The sequence below is a fragment of the Euleptes europaea genome, chromosome 7 (assembly GCF_029931775.1).
Source record: "Euleptes europaea isolate rEulEur1 chromosome 7, rEulEur1.hap1, whole genome shotgun sequence".
NCBI classification, from domain to species: Eukaryota; Metazoa; Chordata; class Lepidosauria; order Squamata; family Sphaerodactylidae; genus Euleptes; species Euleptes europaea.
Window position 1 is genome coordinate 63,024,836 of NC_079318.1, and position 15,573 is coordinate 63,040,408.

Below are 15,573 nucleotides of genomic sequence, written 5' to 3' on the forward strand. Positions count from 1 at the left end.
TGCAGAAAATTATGCTATTATATCTTTAAACTGTCAAATGTTTCACATGTTACCCAACCTTCAACTTTGTCCTTCTTTATCCTTGACTTTATTTATTCTCTTCAATAGTTGGCCAAGTAAAATTTGATCCACCTTTAGTAAAGGAGACAGAACCTCATCATGAGTTTGTGAGTAACAACTGTATATGTTCTGTTATGTGCAACTATAATGTGTAGCTTATGAAAAAATGCATTTTAGTACAATAGAGGAAGAGACATGCTTTTCATTCTGTATGGTGCACATTTGTACAAATCATTTAAAAGTAGATGTAATTTTCCTTTATGGAAAATCCTTATAAAATGTCTAGCATTAGATTTGTCACTCACTGATTCTTGTGAATTGTTGTAACATAAGAATCTGCCTTATACGGAAGGAGACCAGTGTCTATACTGATAGCGGTTATCCAGGGTCACAAGCAAAGAAACTCTTTGCCAGTAACAGCTGCCAATAATAGCTATCAGATCTTTTTAACTGAATATACCAGGGATTGAACCTGAGGCCTTCTGCATGCAAAGCATGTGCTCTGCCTCTGAGCCATGACATCTCCTCCCCAAAGTAACTCAATATTCCAGTTACTTGGTATGTTAAGCTGGTATGTGTTAAGTCTATTCTGAACAGACCTCTTTTTCTATAGCTTTTGGGGCTGCCATGTTTAACTACTTGATTAATGCAATAAGATGAGGAGGGCTTGCTGTTGAGTATCATGACCATGTAGCCCTGAAATCCTGTACGTATGTATTGACAGGGTTTTGTGTGTTGGCTGCATAGTCTCAGCTTCCTGACAATTATATCTAAGAAACGGACCCTTGCCTATATTAATTGCTGTTCCTCCTATCGGTTTTTTAAAAATATGTTGCATGTCACCCAGATACGAGTTCATTGGGCATAAAGGACTGTTGATGTAGTTCCTTGAAAACAATTTAGAGGAATTTAGAGTAAAATTATGGAGCTGTGATAAGCTGTTTTGAAGGTTGGTTGCATGAGGGAAATAATTTTGTTCAACCCAGGGAAATGAGCATTGATGGGGCTTTTGTTGTCAGTTTTTGCAAATATTACAAACATGTCAGAAAGAAAGGGGGAAACACTGTTTTGCTGGATTTCTTGAGAATAAGACAAGAAGAAATGCATTTAAACTACAGGGAGCAAGAGCAATAGGCTAGCAGTTGGCAACCGGAAGTACTGTTACCTAAAAGATCACCGTAACTATGTTGGTCGGTCTGTAGCAGTAGAAAAGAGCAAGAGTCCAGCAGCACCTTAAAGACTAACAAAATATCTGGCAGGGTGTGAGCTTTCTGGCAAGCTATAAGCTCATACCCTGTCAGAAATTTTGTTAGTCTTTAAGGTACCGCTGGACTCTTTGCTCTGTTCTGCTGTTACCTAAAAGTAAGCCCTGTTTAAATCAGTTTGGTCGCTATCAAACACTAGCAATAGCAGAAGAAGCTTGGCAGAGCAAGCTTTTCTGTTTGCCAAGAGTGAGAGGGACAACTTTGTCAATTCTGCCTCCTTGCTGCATACCACTCATGCCACGTGGCATTTTGTTCATGAAGCTCCCCCAGTTCTCAGCATCAGCTTTTAAAGAGATCACAAGGAGCTGCTCTGGGAAGCAGAAAGCAGGCTATGTCTACCTCTGTGTCTTCCTTTACCAGTTCATAGGTCCCAGTCTGTTAAAATTTCATATTTTAATCAGTCTCCATGTATTTTCCATATACTTTGGGAAACACAAGCGGTACATTTTTAAGCTGACGCTTAAGTGTCTCTTAGCTGCTAGAACACTCACTTCAGTGAATCCAATCCAATCTTCAGCTAGTCCATCTCCCTAGTCTTCAGCCTCTTGAAGAAGTAAATATCTCTTTGGATACTACCAAGAGACTCCTACTAATCTATAAATAGAATAATTCTACTCTGAATGTGTATAGTCAGTTTTGGTAGATTAGCATAACTCTCTTTGTGTTGGGCCCAGCAAAGAGGTGGAGAATCTTATAGAGTTAGTGGTTACTGGTTAGAATAGGCTCATAATTCTTGGTTGGCAGTAATTCTTGAGCACCTGAATCAATAGCTGGTGTTAGAATTTTGTACTCAAATGTACATTTTCTCTCTTGCTTTACTCCATGATTTATAACCGGTAAGTGATCACTAGGCAACTTACATATTCCCCATCCCATCCCCTGTTGTTCAGTAAGTGGCCCTGCCAGGAAGGCAGAAAAATCCTTCTTGTTATTTTATTCTGTACATGGGACAATTAGGTCCACCCCTTTTAATTTAGCATCTGTCTTGTTTTCACACTGAATGGTGTCCCTGTTTTCATGCGTCTTGTTTTTGCACTCTGTTTCCTTCTTTCTAAATGCTTCATCTTTGCTAAAATTATTATTTATCTTGAAGGTCCTCTGTGGTTTTCTTAGTCACTTGGTTAGTTCTTTTGAACAAGTTCTGTGTATCATCCGTGATGTCAGGGAGTTCAGTATTTACTGCATTCCGGCTTTCATATTGCATATAGTCTTGTTGAAGGCTGGGGAGAATGGAGATGGGTAAAAATATCACTTGCATTAAGACATAGCCTATCAATATTTTTTTTGTAGTTTTAAAGCCTGAGCCCAGACTTCTCGCAGGAACGGATTTTGCACATATGAGAAATGGTTGAAGATTTGTCCTGAGACAGTGAGGGACAAAATTCCAGTGTGACTGTAGACTATTGGGTTGGATGTTCCTGTGCTCCTAGTTCACATGTAGCTACAAGTTTTAACTCCGCAATCTTACAAGTTTGTAAGTGGCTTGCTGCCAGACACAGCAAGCTGAAAATGCACTTTTTGAGAAAACCCCATGGAACTTCCCATTGAGTTCCACGGGGCTAAGCCTGCCTTATTTGCAGGCATAACCCAGTGCCTGCAAAAAGAGGCATTCCCTGGCCAAAGGGGCATAGGGAGCTGACTAAAGTCAGCTCCTCCCCCAGGATCCCCCCCTTTGACTCCGGTGCAAGCCTCTATGCCAGGAAAACGCTGCCTGAGGCTCATGCTGCCACACAGCTCCCCAGAACCAGTGCCCCATGCGGGCATTTGTGCCATTTTAGCCAGCACAAGTGGCACTATACCAGCGCAGAGGTCTCGCCAACTCCTATGCTGATCCCCACCACCACCACCTGTTGGGCTGCCTGCATTGATATTGGTTGACTTAACGTGCAAAATGTTACGCTTCCAGAGCGGGGAACATCCTGATTGATGAATGATTCTTCCCATCAAATCAGGAGGCAAAAAGTTTTGTTTCAAAAAGTGACTGTATGACACTTTCTAACTCAGTTTTACACGTCTCTTGATGTTTTGCAGTTTGAGAAAAACAGGTTCATTTTGGGCTTGCAGAAATAGTTTTACAGCTCTGTTGGGTCCTGGCCATACCTTATAACTTCTGTAACAATTTTGATTTTAGCATTTGGCTCACGCTCCACTTGCCATTAATATGGGAGGACTTCTATAACCCGTCAGAAGCCAGCTTGGAAGCACGTTGCCCTGCAATAAATATACTTATTTGTTGTTAGTCTGGTTCCTTGTTTTAGAGTACAAGCGACCCTGTCAAAGCCATTGAAGGCAGTTGCTGTGAAATCCTATACATTAGATACCTAGGAAATACAACCATTTGTTATTCACTAAGACCAAATTTAATGTGAATGGTGTTAAATCACAGCTGCTACAATGATTTTTGCAACTTTCGTAGTTGGCTCTGATTTGAAGGCAGTCTGAAGGTGGTTGATAATCCTCAGAAGGATGAAGAAGTTCTTCTAATTAAAGTATCCATGGGGACGCAGTACACAAAGCTTCTTCAATATTATAAAATGTGATATTAAAGGAATGGATAGGTCCCCATGCTGCAATATTCTGGGAAGAATGTCAGATCCTCTGTTGTAAACTGGTATGCAAAATAAGGCAGGAAAATTTGAAATGGATAAAGATGAATGTCAATTATAAATGTAGTTTTGTTTTTCTGGTCCTTGTATTTTTTGCTCTTAAGTCAATGTTGCATTGCTAAAGGCTGAACTAATCCAAACGCTATGCTATACAAACCTCTAGAAACTTTATTTAATAATAATGGCAGACCCACCTATCTTGGAACTGTCATACCTGCGGGACCACCTCTCCTGCTACACACCCCAAAGAGCGCTTTGCTCAGCTGGAGAACATCTACTGGTGATCCCTGACCCAAAAAATTCCGGCATTCCTCAATCATGGCCAGGGCCTTTTTGGCTCTGGCCCCGGCCTGGTGGAATACCATGCCCAATGAAATTCGGGCCCCGGGGACTTAAAGCAGTTCCACAGGGCCTGTAAAACTAAGCTGTTCCGCCAAGCCTTTGGTTGAGGACAGCAACGGTATTCCATCTGGCCGGCCTCCCTTCCCCCCCTCTTTTTTCTGCCTCTGCTATGTGCACGCAAATGGTGTAACTGCTATGTTATTGGTATGAGTATAGATATATTAAGACGCCTAGTTTTACTGTTAACATTTTATGTCAAGTATGAACTATTTTAAAATTGTTTTAAAGTGTTGTTAGCTACTCTGAGCCTGGCTTTGTCCAGGAAAGGGCGGCCTATAAATCTAATAAATTAAATCAAATAAAAAATGTCCCAGTAGCACTTTAAAGACTAACAAAATTTCTGACAGGGTATGAGCTTTTGTGAGTCTCAGCTCACTTCTTCAGATACCTGAAGAAGTGAGCCTTGACTCATGAAAGCTCATACCCTGTCAGAAATTTTGTTAGTCTTTAAGGCGCTACTGGACTCTTGTGCTTTTTTACTGCAGTAGACAGACTAACACAGCTACCCATCGTGATCTGTCTCCATTGTACATAGATGCTTTTCAGTAATTAACTTGAGTTTCTGGTCTTTGTCTGATGAACAGCACGCCAGTAACGATTTTTTGGACAGTTCAGAAGAAATATACTACACTGCAAGATCTAATCTGGTATTTTCATCTATTGCTTTTCTTTCAGTGTTTGTGTTTTTGTCTTTTGTTTTGTTCAAAGTTAAATGTATTTTGCTCAGTGGCCACGCTTCTTTTGTCATCTGCAGAAAAGTATGTGCTAAACTCCACACATACTTTAGCAATAAAATTACTCAATGTAAGAATGCATTGTTAGTTCTGTACTCTGACACATTCTTCAAAGTGAGTTTTGTAATCTCCCAAAAAGTTGTTCTAAAATTTTGTAAGGAGCAGTAAAGTGTTAGCTGTGTTATTTATATAGCATGTCTATGATTATTAAGAATCTTGAGCACATAAATAAAACGGAAGGCACTATATAAAGTTGGCCAGCGTGGTAAACAGCACTGTGAAGAAAATAGTGTTTAATTACTGCTTCTGTATTTAATCTGGCAACATGTTATCTGAAATATTAGTATGTAACGATAGAACAATGAGTACTGCCGAGAACACTGAAAAGTAACTGCAGGCTTAGGGCTGTATCCAGTGATTGTTTTCTAATGACGGAAGGGTCCCTTAGTAGAGAAGAGCAGTTTTACCAGTTCTTCCTATTTCAGCCCCACCCCCCGCACATTGCACTGAGAGCTCTTGGGGGGGGGTATGAAACCCAAGGGCAGCACATCATGAGTGCAGGAGGCAGGAAAGTTGCCTTCGTGGGACTTTTGGATTCAACTGCTAAGTCTTTTTTTTTTTTTTTTTTGCTTTGAACACTAAACTGTGCTGTATTTCAGAGCTGCTCCCGCCCTTGTTTCTTAAGTCATATAAATGTATTTTTTCTTATTCATTGCCTCCTACTTTTCTGAAGTAATCAGTTCCACCAAGAAATAATAATTTATTGTTAAGAGGATTTCTCCACTCAGTATATCAAAAGCAACCATGGCTCCCAATGGGCCGATATTTCCGTTTTGATGCAGGTTGATGATTTTATCCATGGCACGTTAAGATCCAGTATCTCTGCTGAATGTTGCCTTCCAGCTGGCCTGTGGGAACAGTTCCAGACCATCTTTTCTTAGCCATCTCCTAAGAAACTCCTGCAACATTAATTTTTTGTCATCATAGCAGACTTTTTTTTTTGGTCTTGTCTCTGCCTGTGCTTTTTGGCAAAGCTTATAGTAATGTTTTTTTGCAAGGGAAACAATCACCTTAATCACAGAAGACCGCATAACATGTAGTTAACATATTATATGGTCATCTGACTGAACATAATGTGCATTGAGTTTACAAACATTAGCTTGCTCAGTAGAAAGCTCATACTTGGCTTTTTTGCCAAATACGTTACAGCACTGTGAGTACAGTTAAAGAGAAGAGTTAAAAGTGTGAGACAGGCTTGTCCTTTAGATAAGTACCTGGTTTCTTCAGTTCCTTCACAGTTTCAGAAAGCTTTATCGTGATTACTACCCTGGAAAGAGAGTTGTCATTGGAACATTGCTAACACATTCCAAGCCGTAATCTTTAATCCTTGTGTTTAGACATTGTGCACTGAATTGTGTGTGAGCCTAGAAGAGTGCCTGCCTGGAATACAAAATGAACTGATTTGGGTTCTGTGTTTAGCTTGGCTTGCAGAGACAGGGTTTGTAATGGTTTCTTCAGAGTTACGGCATAAGTGTTCTATACACCAACAGGAATGGTTAGAACGGTGGTTGTATTCTTGACATGGCATGTGCCTATAGCAATGTATGGAATATATCATGGAACAAACATTAGTATATTGTCAAAGGCTTTCATGGTCAGAGTTCATCGGTTCTTGTAGGTTATCCGGGCTGTGTGACCATGGTCTTGGTATTTTCTTTCCTGACGTTTCACCAGCAGCTGTGGCAGGCATCTTCAGAGGAGTATCACTGAAGAACACTGTCTCTCTGTTCTTCAGTGTTCTTCAGTGTTACTCCTCTGAAGATGCCTGCCACAGCTGCTGGCGAAACGTCAGGAAAGAAAATACCAAGACCACGGTCACACAGCCCGAATAACCTACAAGAACCAAACATTATTATGTTCCTATGATAGGAACATTTCTTTAGGCGTATGGCAAGCACAGATTTCATTCCCCTTGCCTGATTATGTAACTTCTGATCAGCTTTGGGAGCTACAATCAAAGTGTTTGCATAACTGAATTATTTCAGTCTGAGCACACTTTCTCAGAGTTAATTGATGGGTTAATTCTCAGAAATTCAGATACACAATAAGTGAAGAATAGCCTGGTCTGGTCCCAAGACTTGCAAAACTTTACATCCCCAGAGTGATTTCATTTCTAATACTCATTACTGCCAGGCATAGGAACAGTTTGAATTTAGCAAACTATTGTCTAATCTATTCTTTAAACAATTGCTCTTGAATTTTAAAAGGAGTTGAATTTCAGTGCAGGGATTTTTAGTCACCATCAGAAAAGCAAATATCTTACAAAATCGTATAGCGTTAATTAGTGATCATTTTTAGGATTTCGTATTTAGGTTAAATTTTTCTAGGAAAAGTTCAAATTATTCTCCAGAAAAGCCAGGGTGTTATGGAACCCTTGACCAATATTTCTGGTTGGAGGAAGAGCGCAGAACTTATCCAAGGGCCTGGCAGCCACTAGAGGACAATAACTCACTGATACCAGAGTGCCCAATTGACCCATTTAAGTTGGTGAAAGTCTACTGGCCTTTGTGCTCAGGTGACTACATTTTATCATGAACACTTAGGACAGATTTAGTCTCTTGCCAAGGTTATAAAGGAAAAACACAGCTTCACCTAGCAAGTGATAAGACATCTTCATGTAGTAGACCCAGTCCCAAGGGACCATCACCCCCTTGTCAAACTTGCTTTCTACTTATGCTGAGAGGAAGGCAGCATGGTATAGCCCGATCTTTGAAGCTAAGCAGGATCAGCCCTGGTTATTATTTGGATGGGAAACCATAAAGGAATACCAGGGTTGCTATACAGAGGAAACCACTGGCAAAACACCTTTGTTAGCTTCTTGCCTTGAAAACCCCATAATGGGTTGCCATAAGTCGGTTGTGACTTGACGACACTTTTCACACACATACTTATGCTGAACCTTTAATTAGACGTTTGCATGGGGGCAGGGGAGCTGAATTAGATTTCTCTGTATCACATCACAGTTCAGCTCTCAAAGCCATACAATTGACAGGATCATTTGATGTATATTCTGCTATGCTAAGTCTTGTACTAATCAGCATTTGGTATGCAGTTATAGCAATCTAATTCTGAAAAAAATTCTCTTCAAGCACCTTGCAAAACTGTGAATGTCATAATTTTATCAAAGTGACTTTCCCCATTTTATTTTCAATTTTTAAAAACTGCTTTCCTTCCCTATTCACATAATATGTTTCTTGTTATGACTACTCACTACTCCAGTCAGTTTAGTTTTTGCTTATTTCTGTATAGAAGCTTGGATCCTGCCTATATTTTCATGGACAGAAGGTTTTCTATCAGCAGAGCACATCTTCTCCATCTCCATTCTGTAGCCCAAAATGCTCTTTGAATTCTTGGGGGTCTGGAAACCCCCAGGAATAACTTGGGGGTGAGTCCAATGTCTGCCAATAGGAGGAGGGGGAAAACCAGTGATATACCTGCCCCCTTCCTTCTGTGGAACTTTTAGGAAGGATCGAAACCAGAGTTTTGTCTTACTGTTTCATTTGATCTCCTATCCTTTTCCACTTTAGATAGTGTTTTATATAAGAACAACAAAAAGTTATTGTATTTGAAAGCTAGTGTAGCGTAGTGGCTAAGAAACTGAGGTATGTATAGGGAAGCCCTTGCTTTAAATCTCTTCAACAAACTGTGTTGGTAATCTTTGGTAAGGTGTTCTCTCTCTGCTTTAGGCCCACCCCCTGTCTTTTGCAATATGATGATTGTAGATGAAGCATTAATAGTATTAGTATTGTTAAATGTTCTCATTATTAATATATTGGACTTCTTATTCAGCTCTCATCATTCCTGAAAATTAATCTTCCTTTCTATTGTTACAGTTCCTAACAAGTAGTACAGAATCATGCAAAAATAAATGTACTAGAGCTTCATGCATACAAAACTTCGTACAGTTTATCTATAGCACAATCACTTTTTTTGCTTAATGGGGAAAGCTGTTTTTCTTTGAATGACAAAAATGATCTGTGATATCTTCAAGCTCCAGTTTTCATGCCACTATAGACTGTATCTGCCATAGACCGCTGAACCATGACACTGTATAATATAAGGTAAACAAGCAAAACTCACTTTGAATTAGGATGCTCCCCTTAGCATCAACATGGATAAAAGGCTTTGAGCCATTTGACATGGGGCTGAATTTATTTATTTAGATATTTATGCCCCTTGTTTCTCAGCAGGAGAGGCCCAAAGCAGTTTACAACACTGTTCTTCCTACTCAATTTTTATCCTCGCAGCCACCCTATGAGGTAGGTTAGGATGAGGCAGAATGACCGGTCCAAGGCCACCCAGTGAGTTCCTGTGGCAGAGTGGGAATTCGAACCCGAGTCTCCTAGATTCTAATCTGGCACGCTAAACACTATACTATGTCAGAAGGTTCAGTAACCTCCAGTTTCACCCAGAGTTCAAAGAACCATCCAGCTGCATTTCTCATCGCTCTCACTCCTTTGACTTGCATCATATATATCTAAAATGGGGCGGGGGGGTCGCTTGAAAATACTGAATGTCAATAGAGAATTATCAAACTTCAGTTTCCAGGAACAGAGAGCAGGTTCTTGATATGTGTGGTTAGCACACATCAAACATGGTATAGCACAAGGGGCTCATAAGTGTACTTGATTTGCATAGTCCTTCTGCGTTCCCTGTTGAGGGGGAAGGATCACATGACCATGATTTATATCACCTTGGAAATACTGTGAGATTGCTTAAGTATTCACCATCACTACCAATGCCAAAAGTTGTGTGTGAATCAGCGAAAAGGTAGTGCTGTTAAGAAACTGAGAAATTCATGATAGAGTAATAGCACTGGAGTTGTTGAGAAAGAAACTTAATGTTTTTGTTGCTCAAAATCTCCAAGCTACCATATGAATACTTATGGCTCTACCATGTTTGAATTTTTATTACCAGAACCTTCATATCAATTACTAATAACCAAAGAAGAACCACAGCAAATAAATTGCTACCAGGATAGTTCAATTTAATTTGAGACTCTTGGATTTAAGTCATTAGCTGTCCTCCCCCCCCCCCCCCCCCCCGGCACCAAAATACTGTAGGATAAGTGCAAGAACTTACTCTGGCTGTACTAAGTAATTGCTTCTGTTTTATGTAATGGAATGGATATTAGTCCTTCACGCAGTGCAGGTGTAAATATCTAAAGCTTCTTTATACTGAGTCAGACCCAGTGAGCCCCAGCCTTTTTCCCAGTGAGCCCACAGTTTTTATGAATCATGCATTCCAAAAGCTAGATGGACTAAGGTGGTGGTAGCTTTTTTTGTCTACCTTGTCCTGCATTTACAACCATTATTTTTCCACAGACATACACAAAGACATACAAAAAAATATTTTCTCATATTTTGACATAGCTGAAATCTGGTTATTTTTTAAGTATGTAGTAATAGCAGTTTAGAAAGGGATGTGAAAAATGTAGGATGATATTCATTTTAGTCTGTTGATGCTAATAGACAGCAGGGTAGTAAACAGGCAAGTAAGCAAAGGTTTAGGCCTTTAAATAATGCAAAAATAAACTACGCCGACAGATGTCACTTTTCATAAAAAGTGTTCCTGTGAGATTTCTAACGTATGGTGACAGATTAAGGGCCTGTTTGCATTTTGTAGAGGTTTGCTTATTTTCTCTTATTACCTTTTCTGTCAGTATTGTAGACTACACACTGTCCTGAATTTGTGCTTCACATATTGAGACATTTTACCTCTGCCCAACCATAAGATCTTCAGTTTCCTTTTCTATGTATAGTAGGTACAACTGCTACAGTTCCTTGAGCACCTTTACTGTATTTGTCAGATCTTCATTAGCATTTCATTCATTTGTAACTTCTGTGCACGACCCAGTCAAATGGATATTTATTGTACGGTAAATCCCAGTATGTTCAATAAGGCTTGCTCCCTAGATAAGTGTGCATAGGAGTGCAGCCTTAAAAGAGCATTTAAAGCATGGTTATTTTGTTAGGAACAAGTTGTTTCATCTTAGCAGTTCTCCTTTTAAAGTTTGAATCATGTAAAGATAAACTCAGTTTAATGTAATTTAAGGAGTAGTTTAATGTAATAATGGGATTTATGGAATTGCTGAGACTGCATTTTGCAAGGATTTGCAATTTGCTGCATCCCATAGAGCTGTGGATCACTTTGGAATTAACTGAAAGCTAATGCATCTATCCTTTTTCATGCACATGAAAGATTTAGAAACATTCCTGAAGTTTTTAAGTACAGTGTGTTTCTCTAAGAGTTCCCCTCTTTCTTTTGAGAAGGAACTTCCTTCATGATTAACCTAGCTTTCCTGCTAAATTCCTTTTTGAATGTTATAAGCATATACAGGTTGAGTATCCCTTATCCGAATGCTTGGGACCAGAAGTGTTCTGTATTTCAGATCTTTCCATGTTTTGGAATATTTGCATATACATAATGAGAAATCTTGGGGATGGGACCCAAGGCTAAACTCGAGATTCATTTATGTTTTATATATACCTTATATACATAGTCTAAAGGTAATTTTTTACAGTATTTTAAATAATGTGCATGTGAGGCATCTTGGGGAACCTGCCATTGGTGCGACCGGCCTGCACTCGTGCCATATTATTATCCCTTGTGGGTGCTCAAAACGTTTTGGATTTTGGATCATTTTGGATATCGGACTTCCGGGTAAGTGACACTCAACCTGTATATTGGTTTTTTGCTTGCCATTCCACAAAGCAATGAGGCAGTGACCATTCATATCTACTCCCCCCTCCCAATGAACATTTGCACATTTTGTGCTGCTAGATCAATAGAAATAGAATATAGCAGGGCAATCGTGTATAAGAACAGGAAGAAAGTAGTGTTCATGGAAAGGAACAAGAGCTGTGCAAGCGTGATCATTGGATATCATTATCAAAAGTTCTAGTTCCACTGCCTTTAGCTGAGATTGTTGGAGGGAAGGTGTTGATGGTTCTTCACTCCCATTAGTAGGGGAGGTGTTGATGGTTCTTCACTACCATTAGACCTCCACTTTCTTTTTTGAACATTAAAGCTGATGTTTATAGCTTCCAGGGATTCCATACTGCCCTACTGTAAAGCTAGGATCACCGGTTCAAATTCAGTAGACGTGAAGATTTCAAATTGAGCAGTACGTCGTCTGTGCAGTCCCACATTGGGACTGAGTATGCACAGGCCAGCCACAAAGATGAAAGTTCCACAGCTTTCTATCTTTGCTGTTTGCACCTAGGGAGCTGAGCCAGAGAGGAGTCAAGTCAAGGATATCAAGCAGTGTTGGAGCTGTTGTTCCCACAACAGCCAGAAGAGCTGAACTGAGGTTATAGGAGTATAGCACTGGCCTGGAATCTGTAGGTATTCCCAGCTGGACTGTGTCCAGCATCTTGTAAAGCCTTATGGTAGATCTAGGTCTCCAGAAGCCTTGTGGTCATCAGAGGGGTCTTGGACAGCTAGTCGTGCACTCTGCCATCTGGGCTGTTTTTCTGCCTGGGCTTTCTGCCTTCTCTGCTCTTGGGGTCATGGGTACAGGGTGGTTGGCAATTGGCCACTCTTCTTCATGGGTACCTTAGCAATCTCAGGTTCTGATGGTGGCTCTTGCTGCTGGGTCTCCTGGGTTTCTGGTCTAGTAGCCACCATTAGCTGCAAGTTCCCTGACAGGCTGGATGTCCCAGGGCCCAGGAACCTCAGGGCCTGTCATGGTTTTGTTCTCCATGGGATCTCCTACCATGGTATCTTCTGATGAGGAATTGTCAGGCCCAATCCTGACACTAGGGCTTGATAGGCTGAGGAATGAAATAAGTTTTAGGCTGTGTACATGATAAGCTTTTTAGAAAAATTAAGGTAGTATTACAAAGCACATGTTCACTTTTTCTGATTTCTGGTAAAACAGGTTTTGCATGACCCATGATGACTGTTATATACCACCTTTGGTCTCTGAAAAGCTTTTGTACATAATGGTGTGCACATAAAAAATTCACATCTAGATTTGAGGAGGGTATGCTTTTTATTGTTCTGCATTTTTGGAACTCTCCTTACTATTTTGAGATTTTTTCCAGTTTTTTGGGGGAGGGGGTCCAGAGAATTCAGGAACATTTTCTTAATGGCTCCCTGTGGCATGGAAGGGCAGATAGGCAATGAGAGCCAGGGGCTGGTTGGTCCAACAGTGAGGGTCTGGCTAGAAGGGCATCAATTGGGGAGAGGCTGGTTGTTTGGGGCAGGCACTGCACTGTCTGGGGAGTGCGTTGGAGAAGCTGGCAAATGCAGTAAAGGTGGGGACTCCAGGCTGACTCCACAGCTGTGTTCCCTAAGGCCCTTACCCTAATCTGGGGAAAAGGAGTTGGGTGGCACAAGGGTGACAGAGGAGCACAAGGCATGAAGGTGAGATGGCTGACATGTGGAAGGCAGGGTGAATAGGTGGCCAGGGAAAGGGAGTAGTGCAATCACCCTGACAACCTCAGCTGGAAGTGCCTAAATAAAGCCTATTTAACAAGCTGCCACCATCTCTGCATGAGTACTTCTGTTTGGAGGGGGAACATGGATAACTGATCCTATCCCAGCTTGCTAAGGCCTTCCATGATGGGGCTGCAGGTTCCCCAAGTGGGTGTGGAACACAACCCCAAGGCAATGCCCCCCCCATTCCCTTGCTCCCCACCAGAGGCTGCAGGAGCAGGGAGGGAGAAGAAGTTGGTTTTGCCAAATAGCTGTTTGGTCACATCTTCTACCCTTTAAACTTTAAAGGGCCATTATTTTCTATAGGAAGACCTGGTCCCCTTAAGAAATAATGGCCCTTCCAAATTTAAAGGGACTGGTAAAACAGCTGATCAGAGGCTAGGTCTACCACCCATAAGACATAATTGGCCTCAGAGGCTAGGTCTACCACCCATAAGACATAATTGGCCCATTATTTCCTTTCGGCCATAAGAAAGGCCAGGTCTACCCACAGGAAATAGGTTCATGGCTGGGGTCACGCTGGTTGTCCTCTTTGTGCTCTTTTTGAGGGGGAAGGAGAATGTAGACCCCTGCTGGTGGAGGCCAGGATGTCCTCGCCCTCAGTTGTGGCAGCAGCTTTTCTGCATATGGTTCTTTTGCTTCAACCAAATGTGACATGATAAATGATACACAATTCACTTTGTATTGGTTAGTGTGCAGTTAGGCTATTGTGTGCCACTGAAGACCATGTAAGAACAGAAGTAGTAGCGTAGATGCTGTAATTCAGACACTAGGAATGTCAGAACAATATATTAACTCTTAATTTTTTTTATAATTGATTTATTTTCTCTTACTAGGATTTGCAACTAGAATATGGTCAAAGTCCCCAAGGCAGTTACTTCTTGGGTGCAAATAAGTGAGTATTTTAATAACAGGGTGCATATTTCCTTTTTTTTGCCAATGTCTTTAAAGATATTGTACTTCTGGTTTGGCATGAAAACAACTGTAAGAATTTAAAGTAAAACTAGATAAAATCAATAGGTATTTAAAGACCAACATGTGATTGTTGTGATTATATGTGGCTCAGGAATTTTTGAGTTCTTAGATGTGTAAAAGGCTGCTTTCTTACATATATCTGTATACCAGTATGTCCATGTGTCTGTGCATATATGCATCAGTTTTAGTGTCTAAGTTGGCTCAAATATATGTTGCTTTGGGTGATGTTGAACACAAAGAGGCAGTTAAAAGGATTGCAGATTGCAAGCACCATCTTACGAGGTATTTCTTCCTCTGAGAAAGACAGTGGTGTTCTTAAAACAAATAGCCCTTTGTAGAACTAGTCTTTTCTCACATGCAAATTTATGGAAATATAATTGATTAGCAAGAATTGATAGAATCAACTAAGATTCCTTTAAGTGGTTCATAGATCTAAAGAATATGCATTGATGCTGCAACCAATGGAGTTGAAGTTAATGCATTTAAGAATTGGAGTGTAAATGTGATAAACTGAGGAACTAATTCATTTTTTATTCTAGTGTTGCCAATATTTTTTATGGCATTGCATTTTTTAGGGACAGTGGCTATATTAAGATAAGCTAAATCTGATACAGAAATGATTGTCTGTTGCCATAGTCAATATACTGCTGTACAGCTGAATACACATTAATAGTAGTCTGTAATTAGGCTGATGAATGAACCTTCAATCTGAAATGAATAGATGTTTCATCTAATATCTTGAGCAGTTGATGTAATTTATTGCATGGCTTACATATGTCAAAGCGTATTTTTAAAAGTGTCTGATTATATGTGCTTTTGCTGAGTGTGTCCAGTCCTTGAATTTTACTTCTATTTTTAAAGGAGTCTTCTAAAATCAGTTGAAGAAGAACTGCATCAGCGGTAATTCTTAACTTCCTTTTTTCTCTTGATTGCAACATCCTTTCTCTTGCACGCACATTCTTGTGTCTCTCACAGTCTGGCGATGCTCATTTGGCCATGTTCTTGTCAATCATATAAGTAACCTCCTTG

At 40.3% G+C, this 15,573-nt stretch overlaps 1 protein-coding gene across 7 annotated transcripts in view; it reads left to right on the forward strand.

Annotated features, from left to right (window-relative positions):
* MAP4K3 (mitogen-activated protein kinase kinase kinase kinase 3) overlaps positions 1–15,573 on the forward strand; it is a 66,939-nt gene that overhangs the window by 26,023 nt on the left and 25,343 nt on the right. For 3 of the 7 annotated variants that reach the window (XM_056853680.1, XM_056853674.1, XM_056853676.1), the window contains exons 14-17: positions 109–167; positions 4,918–4,980; positions 14,406–14,464; positions 15,406–15,444. In XM_056853680.1, the coding sequence (XP_056709658.1) occupies positions 109–167; positions 4,918–4,980; positions 14,406–14,464; positions 15,406–15,444 (220 nt within the window). The remainder of the gene's footprint in view (positions 1–108; positions 168–4,917; positions 4,981–14,405; positions 14,465–15,405; positions 15,445–15,573) is intronic. The other 4 variants (XM_056853677.1, XM_056853679.1, XM_056853675.1 and 1 more) reach the window with 3 other exon arrangements.